Below are 17,121 nucleotides of genomic sequence, written 5' to 3'. Positions count from 1 at the left end.
TTCTAAATTTTAAATTTTAAATTCTAAATTCGAACTCTAAATTCAAGATTCTAACTCTAATTTTTTTATTCTAAATTTTAAATTTTAAATCTTGAATTCTATACCTTAAATTGATTTTGTTTTATTTTATTTTCAAATTTTTTACTTGAATTTTGGATATTTTTAATTTTAAATATTTTTTAGTGTTTAATTATTGTTAGTTAATTTATTGACCGCTACAGTGTTGGATCCGAAACCTTTTCCAATACAAATATCAGTTTCTATAGTTGTATTAGTCGCACACCATCGCATTATTCATGCATAAAAATTATTTTTTCCTGACAATAACTAATATATAAAAAAAGTTAACAAATATGACAAATTTATAAAAATGAACTTACTATGTGAAACCTACGTTGTACATATTAAATAAAGTCAAAAAATTAAATTTCACAAATATTTTGAAAAAAATCATATTATATAATAATTTTAACAAAAATAGTCAATTAACAAGTTTTGAAGATAATAATCTAATTTGTCAAATATAAAATAAAATTTAATTTTTTTTATACTTTTATATTAAAATTTAAAATATTATTTTAATGTTATAAAAATTTTATTACATAGTAATTAACTTAATTTTTATATTAGCTTTTAATTTTTATTTAATAAAATCTGATAATTTATATAAATATGACACATTTAATACACAAAATTTAAAAATTATCGTGCTCGTCTTAGAGATACCTTCTACCTTGCCACCCTTTTTTAAACTACCTTAATTGTTAAGATTTAAATGCCAAAAGCCATGTTTATTTAACATGGCTGGATCTGCTCATTTTTCTTTTACTATAAGGGGTTAAATTTGAGGTCAGCAGTACGCTCCCTCCCCCCTTTCTCTTTTTCCCTCTTCTTTTCCTTTCTTTTTCCCTCCATTTGTTGGGCCAGACTGCTAGAGTTTAGGCTGTAAATACAAACTTTGCATACAAAAATTATCTATCCTGTTCTCATGCATGGCATCATGGCATGCCATACTGTGATAATGCAGCACACAGCCCAAAATTCAGCATAACACAAAAATTACTGCTCAAATTCGGGTTAGCCCCTAGTCCTAAATGATTGGCTTCGACTATACGAAGAGGATAGCACCTGCAAAATGTCAAAAGGATCCTCTCAATTCCCATAACGAACATTCAAAATTTTACACGAAAGTATTTTGGCAAAGATTTCAGGTGCAAGTCACACTAGTATATTAAGTTTGTAACATATAAAAGGTTAATACAGTTAGACAATAGAAGTAGTGAAGTACCACCATACCTGGTATGTTTTTGGTCCTTTTTTGAGAAGATAACCAACACTGTTTAAATTATCAATGAAAGTGTCAATATCTGGAACTTTCAAGGAAATCCTATCTGCAAGGTTATATATTTCCTGAAACAAGTAAAGCGTATGGCTTTAGCAATGACTGAAACCACCCACAGCAAATGCAGAAGAAAGAGTACAACAGTGCACGTACTGATATTGAAAAACAATCTTTTTGTTCTAGTTCAGATTGCTTATTGAGAGCATTTAGAAAGCGTTTTGCCTCCTTTTGTTGACTCATTCCCCCACTTCGACCGAAATCAACAATACCATGCTCATCAACATATTTATCATACAGAGATTCCTTCATAATTTCCACAACATCCTGCATAACCAATGTCATTACAAGAATAATTTCAAGGTAATGTAATTTCAAGAATGGTTTAAGTTATTCAACGTAATAACGGTCTTAACTTCAACATGGATAGGAAAGTGGAAACATTCAGTTGTCCTTGCACTCACTTGCTCACTATAGGAAATTATATTAAGTTACTGTTGGATGACCTTAAAAGTTGAGGCAGAAAAATATAATTTGCCAGCTATCCTTTAGTTTCTTGCAACTGAGCTCCTGGGCTGCTATGTTTAAAATAGCTTTAATTATTACTTCTAAGTTTTGATGGGAAAACTCTCAGAAGATGTGCTAAAAGACAATAGCACTGAAGCTGGCAATTTACTCAAACTAAACTCGAGGGCCTGACACAGAACTGGTTACATTATCGAGGTCATAGTAACATGCAAGACTAACCAGTGCATCTTGGGCTGTTATTTCTTCCCTCAATTCCACCCGAGCTCGAGCTTCAGCCAACCTTACCAGACTTTCCAGTTGCCTTGCTGTTATAGGAGTGCCATCAGCCGAAGTATTATGATCTCTAAGTTTAAGGTAAAACTTTTGCAAGATATCTGCTGCTGGCTTGGACATCCTGGTTATGAGAAATGAAAAAGAGAAGAGAAGTAGACAATAAGATCCCCAAATCTGTACAAGGGAATAGTAGACTAGAATCAATAGGTAGATATGACATCAAAATCACCTAGGAAATACAAAACTCCTTGCATAGGCAATGTATTTACGAAGAAGTTGACTGGGCAATGGAACAAAATCTCTGTCTCTTTGTGGATCAAGTCTCAGCCTTGAAACCAAAGAACCAGATCTAACACCCAAATTTACACCACTTTCACCATTCTGCGATACAACAGTTCTGGACTCAGGGAGCGGATCTGGTTCAGATTAATATTCTACATCAGCTAATCAAAATTAACCAAGATGAAGTGAGCTCTACCAATCTAAACAATCAGGCAAGAGGGAGTGGAGAGAGAACCTCCACGTCGCTTTTTCAATGCCAGTGAATGTTGTCCAGTCCCAGCATGTAGCTGCAAGATAAATTTGGGCCAACAATCTTCAGTGCCAACAGAACCGTATAAGTAGTAAACAAAAATTATGAACCAATAACATTAGAAGGAAAGCAATACTATGGGATGATATATTGTCCTATGGCAAGAAGACCGAAATCTAATGTGAAGAAAACCCTCTGTGAGAACTGGCTGACTACATGTACAGCCAAGAGGCAAATCATGAAGCTCTTTACTTGTTATGAATATCCTGCATTTCTCTGCTAGTCCATGGATGAAACTAAAATTTATAGACATACTTGCCTAGAAACTAAAAATTTTCACAGTTCTTAAAAAATTGGTAATATTGATTTATTATCGGTATAACAGTTGCTACTTTAATCAAGATAAGAAAAAGATGTCATTCCCATCAACCGTGAAAGAGTTATTGACAACATATACTTTATTGTCCTAGCAAGCACAGTCAACGAATAAGAAGACAGTATAACTTACGGACATAATGTGCTCGGAGAGTCGCTTGTCTAGAAGCTCATCAGGTTTGTCTAACAGTATGAAAATCAAATCAAAACGTGACAGGAGAGCAGCACTCATTTTCAAATTTTCATTAACAGTTTTCGCCCGGCTGCAATTGTGTTTTTGGTTTCATTAAAAGGAACATTTGGCTTGGTAGCAGGGGTGGCATTATTCGATAGCAGTACAGACAATATTCAAATTTAAATATATCAATTGAGAAACTCAAAAAATTTTACCTTATTTAATATAATAAAATAAAATGGAAATATAAGAGATATTGCCAAAGTCTATTGCTGTTTAATGTTCATATATTATTCTTTTCACGATAATATATGCAGAATATAAAAAGAAAGAATCTTGCGAATGGAAAATTGTGAGAATAAGATGAAAACTAGTATAATGTTACTTATAATGACCACCAACGGGGTTTGCAGCTGCCAGGACAGAAGTTCGGGATGATAAACTTGCTACTAGACCAGCCTTTGCAATGGAAACACATTGTTGCTCCATTGCCTCTAGTAAAGCCTGTAGTAAAACAAATTCACAATAAAGCTTCAGATCAAAATTTAGATTCAAATAACAAGAAATTGATCCCCAGAGGACAGACCTGATGTTCTGATGACATTTTATCAAATTCATCAATACAGCACAATCCACTATCAGCCAGAACCATGGCACCTATCAGGAATTCCAACAATCATTCACTCAAGAACTATTTATTGCAAAAGAGCATAGCATGATTAGTTAGAACATCCAGGGAGCATAAGAGAAATAAACCTCCTTTTCACTTAATGTGAAGTCATTCAGTATTCTACAGGAAAACAACATATGATTTCCTACCATCAAAGGAGCAACCCATACTCTTTGGTCAAACCAATGACTTGATAATATGCGATCCTTATCTATTACAATTTAAATTCCTCATTTATCATTTAGTAGCAAAGATTTCAAAACAAGAAAAACAATATAAGGAATCAAATGATGAATGGCAACTTATAAAAGCACAATTTAAACAAAAATTGCCACATATTCCTTATCAACCAGTAACAACTACCACTAACCACAAAATGCCAGAATCAGCAGACACATGGAGCCCATAAGATCACAGTTTCATCAAGAAAATCCATAAAAATGAAAAGAGAGAAGAAAGAAGATAAGAGAAGGGGGAGGGAAGAGAGAGAGGGGGGGGGGGTTGTGGCATTCCCACATACATAAATGCCACGTGGAGAAACTGCTGCTGCTGCTTGTAGCAATTGGCTTTTACCAAGACCAGGATCACCTAAAAATTGAAGTTGGAATATAACAAGTTGGTCATATCATCCCAACTTTTTCATCACTCTCCATTATTCTAACTTCTAACTGAAGAAAACAATATTAAAAAGCTTACCAACAATTATAACATGAATGTCCCCCCTCACAGGAACCTTATTTGGATCCATAGAATGCTTTCGCACACCACCAAATAATGCAACAGTTATCCCGGCTGTTGAAATGATAGCAAAATAGAATTGTTTTATTGATTGCAAGCTAGTTTTCAAACATATGACCAAGAGATAAAACAGTTGGAGTACCGTAATACTGTAATAGTATGAGTTGCATTTTCTACTTCCAAGACCGTTACTTACAATTCACATTTCAGCGAAGAGATTCATAAGTTAAACATGAGCAAAAACATGTCAGGCTAGTGAAATTACAATCTTTTTTCTAGGAAATATGAACAAGGTTATGCTAAAAAGGTAAAACTTATAGAAAGCACATGAAAACCTGTCACCAAACATGTCACAAAAAGGATATCCTAATGCATAAGACTTGGGCACTTGTACAGTCTGGACTCTCGGGGAAGATTTCCATGAGAAGAACCCACGGCTACCAGCAACAAGTCACAAGGAAGCAACATTGTAATAAACAATGTACCAAGACTCACCCTCCCAGCAAATCAACAAGCAATTGAATGCAAACAAGTTAGAGGCATGCTTCAAGTGATACATATTTACCTTTAACAAGCTCATGGCCATAGATGGATGGGCATATAGATTGAAGGATTTGACGAAACAAATCTGAACCATGTTCCTCCACAAACTTCACTACAAATTCTAAATCCCTTGAAGAAAATGAAAACAGATCCAACAGCTCGGATGGTCTAGCTTTGGGATTAGCTTCTTGCGAATCTCCAGGAGTGGACTGTGACTTCGAATTTTTTACAGATACAGCTTCCAGATATAAGTAGTAAAACCCCTGGCTTCTGTTCTTTGACTTCCCTGAATAAATACCAACAAGCTGAATCAGACATGAGAAACAACTCAAGACAATAAATTTGAATCTTACGGAAAGTAATTGAGATATTTAAATTTAATGGTTATCTGTGCACAATGTGCAGAAACTTAGACATGCTCCACATCAACATCCACATAAGCATTAATCTAGGACACCATATATGGTGGATAACACAACATGCAGTGTCTACCATACCTCCTCCAATATCCATATAAGTGTTAATTCCTCTTATAATTCCGGTAACAGTCACCACATCACCAGGTATGCATGCATCTACAAGATCTTGAGTAAGCTCACATTCCACTGTTCGAGGCACTCGCCCTTCTTCATGATCTTCAGGTTTTAATATCTCTTGAACTCTGGTTCAGCACAAACATCAAATGATCAACTATCGGTTTAACATATGCTTTCATGCATGAATGGGGGAGGACAGGAAAAAGTGGCACATGAAGAAGAGATTAAAGATGATGAGTCCCCGCAACCCTCACCTTATTTTTTGAAAATCAATAGTTTGAGCAGTAGATCGAAATGGAATAAAGATTTTGCTCTTACAACCATGCAAATTACAAGTTGATGGAGGTGAAAATTTGCCGTCTGGAAATATACGCGTAATACTTTGTTTACATTTACTACATTTGAAAGTCAGCTCTACTACAAGAGGCCTGACAGTGCTGACTTTCACAGCAGTACCACGAACTGAGACAAGCTTGTCTATCAAATCACCAAAAAGGATATTAAAATGCATTTTAGTCTTCAATACGGTGAAAAAACTTCAAATTTCATAGTCAAGCATAAAAATAAATACAACGAATTTATGATATACCAATGAAAGCTGCTTTTAAGTTCTTTAGAGCAATCATAGTTTCAGGGCAGTTATGAAGACGGATATCTACTTTTGCATCAAGCTCCGGCTTGTCATTCTCCAAGTTGGAAAGCAAAACCTGTTACCAATTTTAAGTAAAATAATCATGAGATAAAGAGCTTGTGTTGCTCAAGTTTATTATAAGAAACGAGACTTCAAGTATACCTTGTGAAGTGCGGCACTCATGCATAAGAGAGCAATTTTAGGTTTCTCCCCCAACATTGCATAAAATTCCTCAACATGGCATATTTGTTTGAGTTGCTGAAAGTCTACTGACAGGACAAAGTTTCCATAATCATTTTTCACCTGAAATCATGCTGCAAGAATTAAATGGCCACACCAAATCGAACATTCAAATATTCAATATCAATGTACCTAGATCAATAGCACTTATACATGTTTATATTTGATTCTTACTAACAAATTCTCCAAAATTAAGAACCTACAAAAAATTAATACATTCATGTAAATTGTCTCCGAGTTTGTTAACAAATTACTGCGTGAATGCAATACAAATATCGATTTTAATGTCGTTGCTACAAATGCTTTTTCAGATGCTTTAGTTCTTGAGAAATTCATTAACTAAAACTTAAAACACTAATTGTTAATTAGCGAATGCAATGAAGCGAAGAGAAATGTACCTAACTGTGGCGAATTGCATGGGGAAGAGTAAACAACGTAGAGTACCTGAGAAGCCAGGCTTTGGCCGGAGGAAGAAGAGAAGTAGGAGAGAAGAGCAGAAGTGAGGTTGAGCCACGAATCTTGGACAGTGAACAGTTGCTGAGGGAAATAAACATCGAGTATATAAAGTAAACCAAATGGATCGGTGGAGGAGTTTCCATATCCACACCTCTGCTGCGGCTGCGACTCTTCCCCTATTATGTGCATCTTCTTTCCGATGCGGTGGTTTCTTCCACAGTTTTTGGCGGGAATTGTTTTTCCAATTTTCTCGCTTCCTTCGTTTCTTTGCGGGAGAACGACTGAATTTAGCACCACTTTCTTTTCTGTTTTTTTGGTCGTGAATTTAGCACAACTTTTTCTCCCGTTGTGTCCCACATTGGGCCTGAATTTTGGCTCCCAATGTAGTAAACCCAGATAAAAAGAGATAAATGATTGGACCAAAAGAAAACATCATTGACCAAAAAAAAAGAAAATATCGAAATTCATATACAGTTGTTTCCATATGAATTGATAATTGATAATCATTAGATGATAATTTAGTCAAATCTATCAAATCATCTAATGATTTTCAGCTATCAACTTCACATAAAGACAATTACATGTAAGTTTTTACCAAAAGAAAAACCATAATAACACTACAAGAAAAGCGGTAGATAGCGGCGGTTTACAAAAATCACAGCTAAATGGAATTTACCAGCGGTTGGTGCAACATATCAGGCAAGGGCTTCTAAAAGCTCCTTATTTTGCAGTAGTTTGGCTTTAACTGCTGTACCATGTCAATTTTGCAGTGGTTGTTGCAACGGTCAATAACAAATATTCTGTTAGTAACGATTTTCTCTTAACGGTAATATGTTTTTATCTCGAACTTTTATGTTTAAACATTGTCGTGTAAAATCTACTTAAGTTCTGACTATTTTTTTTTAAAATATGTTTCAAACACCGTTACTTAATGCATTGCATACATTTTTGGATTTGTATTACGTAAAAAATAATTCATGATTTAAAAAAACATATATTGCTTAATAATGTGCACAAATTTTACGAATTAGGTTTCTTCATGTACTATCAGCGCATTTTAAGTTTGCATTCAAGTATAAATGTTAAAGAAAAAATCAAGTCAAGGTATGATTTTATAAAATTAAAACAAAGTTCAATAGAGTATAAAGATCAGAATTCTTGAAGTAGATAAACAAGTAATGAGTCAAAAATTTCTCTTCAACATCATATTGACCTGGCCAGAAATACTATGTCACAAATCTACAACTTTCACGTGATAACAGATCTAATAAGTCATCTCCAAACCATGGCTTTTTGTTCAGATTGAAGCTCTTTTTTGCAACATGTACGTCATCTTCTCTTTGTTGGGTGTATAAAGTTTCATTGTCTTCTTCCGGAGCCTTATTAAGCTCAACATGTCTGGAGATGTCAATTCCACCGGAGGAGATAGCATCTAAATCATCTTCTGAATCAGTGTCTGACCCATCTAGTGTGTCATTAATTATTTTGCTTGAATATTCAGATGACACTAAAAATATCAACATGCATACAACAATCTAAGTCAACTCAAAAGAAAATGATAACTCCCAAGTCATTAGCTAATAATTAAGAAAAAAAAACTTATGCTTTGAAATGGTAAGGGAACTTTAAAACTAAACAAAAAAAATTAATAACTACCATCTCCTTTGTCGATAGTTTGGACATATTTCTTGGAAAGAAGCTCTGTAATAGAAAGTTCTATATACTTTATTTCCTCTTTTGAAGCAATATCCAACTCAATAATATGTGTGTTCCTAAAGTGCGCTTGCATCGTAATAAAATGTATAGTTCATGGTCTTTTTTGTAAAGCATACTGTTTGCTATGATGCACTTTTTATGCTAGCTATTTATTTTTAACCTTTAATTCAGCAAGTATGTCTTCAGAGGTCTTACCAGCTGCACATGTCACAAAAGTATAGCCAAATTTCTTCTTAGACATTGATCCCCATTCATGAAGTTCCTACAAATTTGAACATTAACATAACAACTATTATTGCAGAAAATCTGAAAGTATATATCAACTTAAAATATACATCATTCAAATGTAGTTTAACTCAAGTTTTTAAGGGTATGCCTAAGGAACAAACCTGCATAGCAGCTTTGTTCGCCATTTGCAAGTAATCGTTAGAACAAGATCGTCTTGAAATAGCCTTCAACCAAAACCTAACATTCAATTTACAAAACCATATGTCTCTAGTAACAGTAATTACATGTTCCAATGAAGAGAATGGAGAAGCCATAGCCATTTCGGTAGCGAATGTAATGCTTGCACAGCATGATGAGAAGTCCTCCGTTTTTATTTCTCCTATTACACCACCATCTTATGTTGACTATATTGGTCAGTCCAAGATCATTTACTCGATATCATTATTTTTTTCACTGGAAATTAAAAACAACAACAATGATGACGAAATCAATATTTATTTGGAAACTGACTTTTGCTAGCAACAAACGTAGAAAGAAACAAGAAACTGGTTTTATTCTTGAAAACTAACAAGAAATAAAAACTTAAATTCAAATATGAAAATACAGATAGTAATATAACCAGCGAACTACGTACATTATAAACACTATTAAATTAAACACACACATATCCTCTATAAATGACGTTCAGGTTTTCCATATTTCTACTATGCAACATCATCGGAATTCTCAAAAATATCATCTATTGGGTCTTCTATATCATTATCCCTTATCAACTGTAAATCACCGATGTCACTTGCCGCTAACATGTTCAACCCTGACTGTGGAGAAAAAGCAGCTTCAACTTCTTCATTCTCTCCTCCCATGTCATACAAATCTCGTGGTTTTACATGAACCACTACATTCCATTCTTTATCTACTTCATCATGCACATAGTATACAAATGAGCTTCTAATACCAATATGTACAGTTCATCCTCTTCTCGATCACCGGTGTGTATCGGACGAGTGAAATTAACACTGGTAAGGCCAAATGGTCTTGTTTGCTGCCTCTGCTTGTAATTGTATCAGCCCAAATACATTTGAACAAAACCACTGTGAAATGGCAGCTGTAGTTCAATTCGATTTTGTCCACAATTTTTTCATAATATGGAACACTACCAATAGCCACTTTATTGTCATGTATACTTGCATAAATTCTTGTATTAGATGAGACATAAACTCCACTATTTTAGGTTTTCAGCTCATCTTCCTTTATGATAGTTCTAAACATGTACCCATTGATGTTGTACGCCCCCAAAACGTCTTGCCTGAAGCATGGGACCGCATGCCAGCAACTTCATTTCTTTCGAATACTACATACTGTCCATTGGAACTTGGTACCATATAACATCCATCGTTGATATAAAAATTGGATTTCATAAAGTTCAAATTCTAGCCTAAAAAGACAATGGTCAGGTTAAATTTCTATGAACCTCATGCTTGAACCAACGAGAAAATTCTGCTTGCACAATACTATCTATCTTAGATTGCAACCTTGTTTGACTCCGTAATCTTTGCTTCGTTTCTGTCCTAAATGTACTTTATGACACAACAACAAATTAGTCCAACTACTGACTATATGAAATGAGTTATACTCATGTTTCAAATTAAGATGTGTGCATACTTACTCAATGAACGGAACGACGGCCTCGCAATTCACCAACACATGACGATGTGCCTGATCTTTTTCCATAGGAGTGAGTCCAAAATATAAAATAGCCCCTGAAGTCTTTCCAATTTTTGGGAACATAGTTTCCTGTGAATTATGTGTAATATCAACAGGCTGATCATTAACTCGCCTTAGTCAGTTGATTTTGGTCTCAATATTATCCAAATATCTAGAACAGAAAGTCAAAATTTTCTTAGATAAATAGCCTTTCGTAATTGAGCCTTCTGCTTGTGCCCTATTATGCACGTATTGCTTCAATCGACCTAAATACCTTTTATATAACAAAGACATAACATTCAGTATATACACAAAGAAATGAATTGTAAGAATTAATTTCGTTTGTAAGCAAGCTAACCTTTTTATTGGATACAACCACCGATAATGTACCAGGCCACCAAGTTTTAGTTCATTAACGAGATGCACCGTAAGGTGAACCATGATAGCGAAAAAGGATGGACGAAAAATCATTTCCATCTGACACAGAATTTGCACAACATAATTCTGAAAGTCACCAATAGAAGTGTTCGCAGTGCGGTTTGGTTCGGTTTTAAGGAAAAAATCATCCAATCCGAATGCTTAATTGATGTGCGGTGCGGTTTGTGTAACAACCCTGGTTTTCGAATACACGAGATCTTTTCTGAAAGTACGGAGAACTCCAGAGGGTCAGTAAGGGGAGAAGCTCTGATATATCATCAAGTATCTCAATCCTCATTGTCATTATGCCATCTTTAAGTTAGAAACATTTCCGAGGCAAGCTCGATAACGCAGTCACGAAGAACATAGTTTTTGAACCGTATCGGTCAGGAATTTTGATCCGGTTTTTCGTAAATAGTCTCAGTTTGACGAACCGGAATCGATTCATGAGAGAAGAGAGATAATAGGGTAATATTATCATTATATTAATAATAGAAGCTTTTTGAATAATATTATAAGGTTACCTGGTCAGTTTTAGTTAAAAATAGAAAATTGGTTTAACCGGGTTTACGGTTTACTGGTGCAACTTAGCACCAGCACTCTCTGATGACTTTAGCAATGCTAAAGCCTCATTATACATGTTTTATTCTCACAATAAATAGGTTACTAGTGTCATTTATGCTAGTAGCTCAAAAAATAATTTTTAGAGATGTTTTTACAAGTGTTCCGATACATCTAGTTTTAGTAGTTATACACCTGAGATATTTTAATATTATTTTAATCCACCTCCAAGCCAACCAATCACAACTCACCCTACACCCCCAAGACACTCCAAGACTGGTCATTTACTCCCTTTTGGCCGAAAATAACAAGAGAGAAAAGAGAGAAACTTTCATGAACACTTAATCTTCAAAGCTTGATTTCTTCTAAACTAAAACTCAAATCAAAATTCCGATTTCACCAAAATGATCCTCTCTTCTTCCTCTACATAACCATGTAACTTATCAAGGCTGGAAATAAGGTGAGATGGCTGTTCCTTTCCCCTTTCAATTCGGTTTTCAAGGAAACATGCTTAAACATGTGTTTTCTTGATGTTCTTCCTTAGGAATCATGCTTAACTTGACTTGAGGGCCAAGAAATGTTAATTTCCAGCAATTCTAAGGTGAGATATCCCTTCCTAACTTGCTGAGAGAGATTTGGTCAGTTGAGAGTTTGTGGATTTAAAGTTGTTCTTGATGTGATTTAGGAGGAAAAAGTGCTTTAAGAACACTTCAAAGAGTAACCGAATTTGGAGCAGCAAATCAAGGTAGGGTGTCACGAAATTAATCTTGATTATTTGTGTTTGAATTGTGTGAATTTTGTATGATTTGGATGTGCTAAAAATTGGTTACATATATGATTGCTTTTTGGTGAAAATTTGGTGAAATTTTGATGAAATTTGATGAAATTCAAGCTTTAAAGTTCATGTTCTTGGGGCAGCTGGAAAAACGAACCCTAGAGCTTAAATTGAGGTTCAATTTATGTTTAAAACATGTAGAAAAGATGGGGTTTTAGAGACTGCAAATTTATCTTGAATTTTGGTAAAAATCGGATGCTGAAAAGACTGAAAAACGGGTAAAAATAGAGAAAGAATCTGAAGAATTTATGAAGAACATGAAGAACACTTTGAGTGTGATGAAGAACAATGAAGAACAGGCTTTAGATCCTTAAAAGGGCAAGGAAGTAAAAATTTTCGTGTTTAAGGGGTTATTTAGTAATTTTTGAAAGTTAGGGTGGTTAAAGTAGAAATATTAAAAGTTACGGATGGTAAAAAGTGAATTTTAAAGGTTAAAAGTTAAAGTGGAGTAATTTTCAAAAATGAATAATAAAATAATAAATAATAATAAAATATTAAATAATAATATTTAATTAAAAATAATATTTTAATAAAAATAATAAAATAATACGGAAAATGTAGTTTTCTGTAAAAGCTTTAGAAAGACAACTTTAAGCGCAGAATCTCATAGTTACCTTCATAAAACACTTAGGGAGTGGTAATAACATGATAGTGAGGAAAAGATAAAAGAAAGATAAAAAGTTGAAGATAAAAATTGAAGAAAAAGTCTGTAAAGTTTAAATGACAAAATCAAACAGAGATTAGTGAACGAACTAGGGCAACATAGTTAGTCCTTGAGTTGTGACTAGGGTTAGGTATAATATGAAAAGTGAAACTGTTTCAGTATAGACTTAATGAACCTATACTTGGGACAGGCTAACTATTCATACCGAAATTTACATAAGCTTTAAATACATACATTAAGATGAGAAATAAGAGCAGAGTAAAGAAACACAGATAACAGAGTAACAAGAGTAAAGTAAAGAGATAAAGAGAAAAAGAGTAAATATAGATACATAGGAACAGTAATCAGAGAAAAGTAAAGAGATATAGAGAACAGAGTAACCAGAGCAGAGTAAAGAGATATAGAGAATAGAGTAACCAGAACAAAGTAAAGAGATACAGAGAAAAGAGAAACCAAAACAGAGTAAAAAGATATAAAGAGAAGAGTAATATAATAAAGATATATATATAAGCAGAGTATATTTATATTTTCCTGCAGTAAGCAGAGACCGTCTCAAATGAGCAGCTATTATTATATGCGCATTTATTTAGGAACGGAAAATCGTATTCGGAAAATCGGGATTACTCGTGACCGGATAAATGTCGGGATTGCGGGCAGCCAACCGACACATGAGCTCATGGCTTGCATAGGACAGACATGCATCATACTTGGTTGCACATTTCCTCTGTTATGATTGTTGTTTGAATGTATGCTTTCTTTGTTTTCATTCTATTCTCTGTGTTTGTGTTTTGTTTTCTTGTATTCTTTTGTTTGTGTTTTGCTTTCTATTTTATCTATTTTCTCTATTTATTTGTTTCTTCTATTTTCTACTTCTCGGTAATCTGCTATTTATCTGCTAAATAACACATAATTAATGAACTTAACTAATAACCCCGACCCTACTAAGAACTCCCCAGTTCTTATCCTTTCTCTCTCCCTTCCCCCTCAGATGGAAGCAAAAGTATCCTTCCGTAGTTCGTTGATAATCGATCTGCAAAGAGGATTCCACTCTAGGTAGTCTTCTAAGTCTAGGGTGAATCTTGTTCTCTATTTATATGTATATACTGTGAGGCCAGCCAACGTTTGCACCCTACTTATCTACAGACCTTAGCCTAAGTCCTCCGTATGATGTTGTTGTTATGTGGCCACTCGATGAAGTACTTGAGAGACGCTCTTTGATGACTTATGATCATGCAGAGGAGTAGTAGACGACCTTCCACTTTTTGATGACAATCCACCTGACTTGAGTTTTGAAGACTTAAAACGTACTTTCCCTCGCTTTAGTAGCTTAGAGGGACTAGGTGAGTATAGAGTCTAGGCTAGCCTGGGTGCCAGCTTAGGGACTTCTTGAACAAGTCAGGGCCTGGGATGTTGTGTATGTGTGTATATATATTATTTAGCTATATCTAGGGGTGTTCTAACTAAAAGTCTATACTCTAATAAAGGTTGGATCACGAAAAGTTATCAACTGCTTGAGATGTATGTGTGGTTGTTTATAACTATTTTACCTATTATTATTTGTGAATTGGTTATGAATGATTCTGTTTATTAATCCCAAATGTTTTAAAAAAAGTATCTCGCAAAATAACTACGTTTTTAATAACGAATCAGGCTCATATAATACATAATAGATAATAATTAGGAAGACAAGTTGGTAACGCTCAGTTTCCGGTATGATCTAGACATACTGAAAATTGGGTCGTTACAATTTGGTATCAAAGCAGTTCGTTTCCGATAGAGCCTAGAGAGTGGACTGACTATGCTTCATTGCATACTCTACTTGTGTGTCTCATGCTGTTAGGGTATCTTCAAGATACATTTGGCATGAATGTCTATGAGTGCTTATTTTGGGAATGTTCGTGCCTTACCTGAGATATTAAGACTGATCACCTTAATGTTGATTGTTTGGTGCAGATAAGACCTCAATGACTGCAAATAGGCATAGTTTAATCGAGCTCTGAATGACGAATCGATGTGAGGCATAGCTATCTTTATAGCTGTTATGATCTCCATGGCCATGGCTATGTTAGATTTGGATGCTGTAAGGAACGAACGCCTGTTTCACTTGTGGGGAACTTGGACACTTGGCGAGGAATTGCCCAAAAGAATTTGCTCGGAATCCAGTATGAACCCAGCAACAAGGTCGAGTGTTTGCTATGACTGCTGATGATGCTATGCAATCAGACGCCCTGATCCAAGGTCAGTGTTATGTCAGAAATCAATTTCTAACTGTACTGTATGACTCGAGTGCATCGCATTTCTTTATTTCTTTAAATGTTGCTCATGAATTGGGACTAGATTTCTCTGAGTTGAACTTTGATCTAATTGTCCATACACCTGCATCCCAAAATACTTTGACCAGTTTAGTGTACTTGCAAGTACCACTTGCTATTAGGAATAGGACTTTTATACATGATCTAATTTGTTTGCCTCTATGTGGTTTAGAAGCTATTCTAGGATTAGATTGGTTATTTAAGTATCATGTTTTCCTTGATTGCTTTGAAAGAACTGTTGTTATTCCATCTGACAGTCTACATACTAAACCATTTCTATCCCACACTTTATATCTGAATTCTATAAGAGTTACCTTAGCCGGGAGTGATTGTGACGGGTACGTTCTGTTAGAGGCTAGCTCGAATGATAGTGAATTAAGCCTGGAACAGATCCAAGTCGTGAAGGAATTTCTTGATGTTTTCCCGGATGACATACCTGAGTTTCCTCCTCAACGTGAGATAGAATTCAGCATCAAACTAGTACCTGGAACTGGACCGATTTCTATAGCACTGTGCCGGATGTCACCACTGAAACTTGCAAAGTTGAAGAAGTAGTTGGATGAGCTACTTGGAAAGAAATTTATTCGTCCCAGTGCATCACCTTGGGGAGCTCCAGTATTGCTTGTAACGAAAAAGGATGGTGGAATGAGACTTTGTGTAGATTATTGACAGTTAAATAAAGTCACTATCAAGAACAAGTATCCACTTTCACAGATAGATGATTTGATGGATCAGTTGAAAGGTGCAACTGTGTTCTCGAAGATTGATTTGCGATCGGGCTATCACCAGATTCGAGTGAAAGAGTCAGATATACCGAAGACTGCATTTAGAACTCGATATGGTCACTATGAGTATACGGTTATGTCGTTTGGACTAACTAATGCTCCTGCAATTTTCATGGATTACATGAATCGTATTTTCCGTCCGTACCTTGATCAGTTCGTAGTAGTTTTCATAGACGATATTCTCATCTATTCGAAGACAGAAAGAGAGCATGAAGAGCATCTAAGGACTGTATTGCAGATACTGAGGACTCGGAAGTTATATGCTAAACTATCAAAGTGTGAATTTTGGACAGAGAAGGTGGCATTTTTGGGACATGTTATATCACATGGAGGAATTGCAGTGGATCCTTCAAAAATTGAAGCAGTAGTGCAATGGGAACCACCTACGACCATTACAGAAGTTTGGAGTTTTCTCAGATTTGCTGGCTATTACTGGAGGTTCATCAAAGGATTTTCACAGATAGCCTTACCTTTGACTTACCTTATACGAAAGGAAGTTTAATTTATCTGGACGGCGGAGTGTGATAGAAGTTTTAATATGCTTAAGGAAAAGCTAACAACTGCACCTGTATTAGTACTACCCGATCCGTAGAAACCTTTTGAAGTATACTGTGACGCCTCTCATAAAGGACTTGGGTGTGTGCTGATGCAAGACAAAAATGTGGTGGCTTATGCTTCCCGGCAGCTAAGACCTCAAGAACGAAATTACCCGACGCATGACTTGGAACTAGCTGCGGTGGTGTTTGCTCTCAAGATCTAGAGACACTATTTGTATGGCGCTCAGTTAGAAGTTTTCTCTGACCACAAAAGTTTGAAGTATATCTTTGACCAAAAGGATCTCAATAGCGACAACGAAGGTGGAT

General features: G+C 35.1%; 2 protein-coding genes across 2 annotated transcripts; one reads left to right on the top strand and one right to left on the bottom strand.

Annotated features, from left to right (window-relative positions):
* Nucleotides 1-776: 776 nt before the first annotated feature.
* LOC107493387 (probable DNA helicase MCM8) lies at nt 777-7,460 on the bottom strand. The gene is made up of 17 exons (XM_052262993.1): nt 7,025-7,460; nt 6,503-6,643; nt 6,299-6,416; nt 5,964-6,186; nt 5,671-5,834; nt 5,196-5,459; nt 4,589-4,684; nt 4,289-4,480; nt 3,809-3,879; nt 3,608-3,726; nt 3,181-3,310; nt 2,658-2,709; nt 2,370-2,556; nt 2,087-2,261; nt 1,496-1,666; nt 1,297-1,410; nt 777-1,128 (listed from the first exon to the last, which is right to left on the bottom strand). The coding sequence occupies exons 1-17, from the start codon at nt 7,223-7,225 to the stop codon at nt 1,078-1,080; spliced, it is 2,469 nt and encodes an 822-aa protein (XP_052118953.1). The 5' UTR covers nt 7,226-7,460; the 3' UTR covers nt 777-1,077.
* A 7,896-nt stretch (nt 7,461-15,356) lies between these two features.
* On the top strand, nt 15,357-16,028 carry LOC107493388 (uncharacterized). Its single transcript, XM_016114485.1, has one exon. The coding sequence runs from the start codon at nt 15,357-15,359 to the stop codon at nt 16,026-16,028; it is 672 nt and encodes a 223-aa protein (XP_015969971.1).
* The last annotated feature ends 1,093 nt before the right edge of the window (nt 16,029-17,121 follow it).

Source organism: Arachis duranensis, chromosome 6, assembly GCF_000817695.3.
Source record: "Arachis duranensis cultivar V14167 chromosome 6, aradu.V14167.gnm2.J7QH, whole genome shotgun sequence".
In the NCBI taxonomy this organism is placed as follows: Eukaryota; Viridiplantae; Streptophyta; class Magnoliopsida; order Fabales; family Fabaceae; genus Arachis; species Arachis duranensis.
This window is presented reverse-complemented; position numbering and strand designations above follow the sequence as displayed.

Bases quoted from the DNA above. Each gene is read 5' to 3' on its own strand.
- LOC107493388 (XM_016114485.1), top strand. From the start codon at position 15,357: ATGACTGCTGATGATGCTATGCAATCAGACGCCCTGATCCAAGGTCAG.
- LOC107493387 (XM_052262993.1), bottom strand. From the start codon at position 7,225: ATGCACATAATAGGGGAAGAGTCGCAGCCGCAGCAGAGGTGTGGATAT. The intron at 4,481-4,588 runs GTAAGCTTTTTA...TTCAATTTTTAG, and splicing joins CATTCATGTTATAATTGTTG to GTGATCCTGGTCTTGGTAAA. The intron at 2,710-3,180 runs GTAAGTTATACT...TTTATCTTGCAG, and splicing joins TCTCCGAGCACATTATGTCC to CTACATGCTGGGACTGGACA.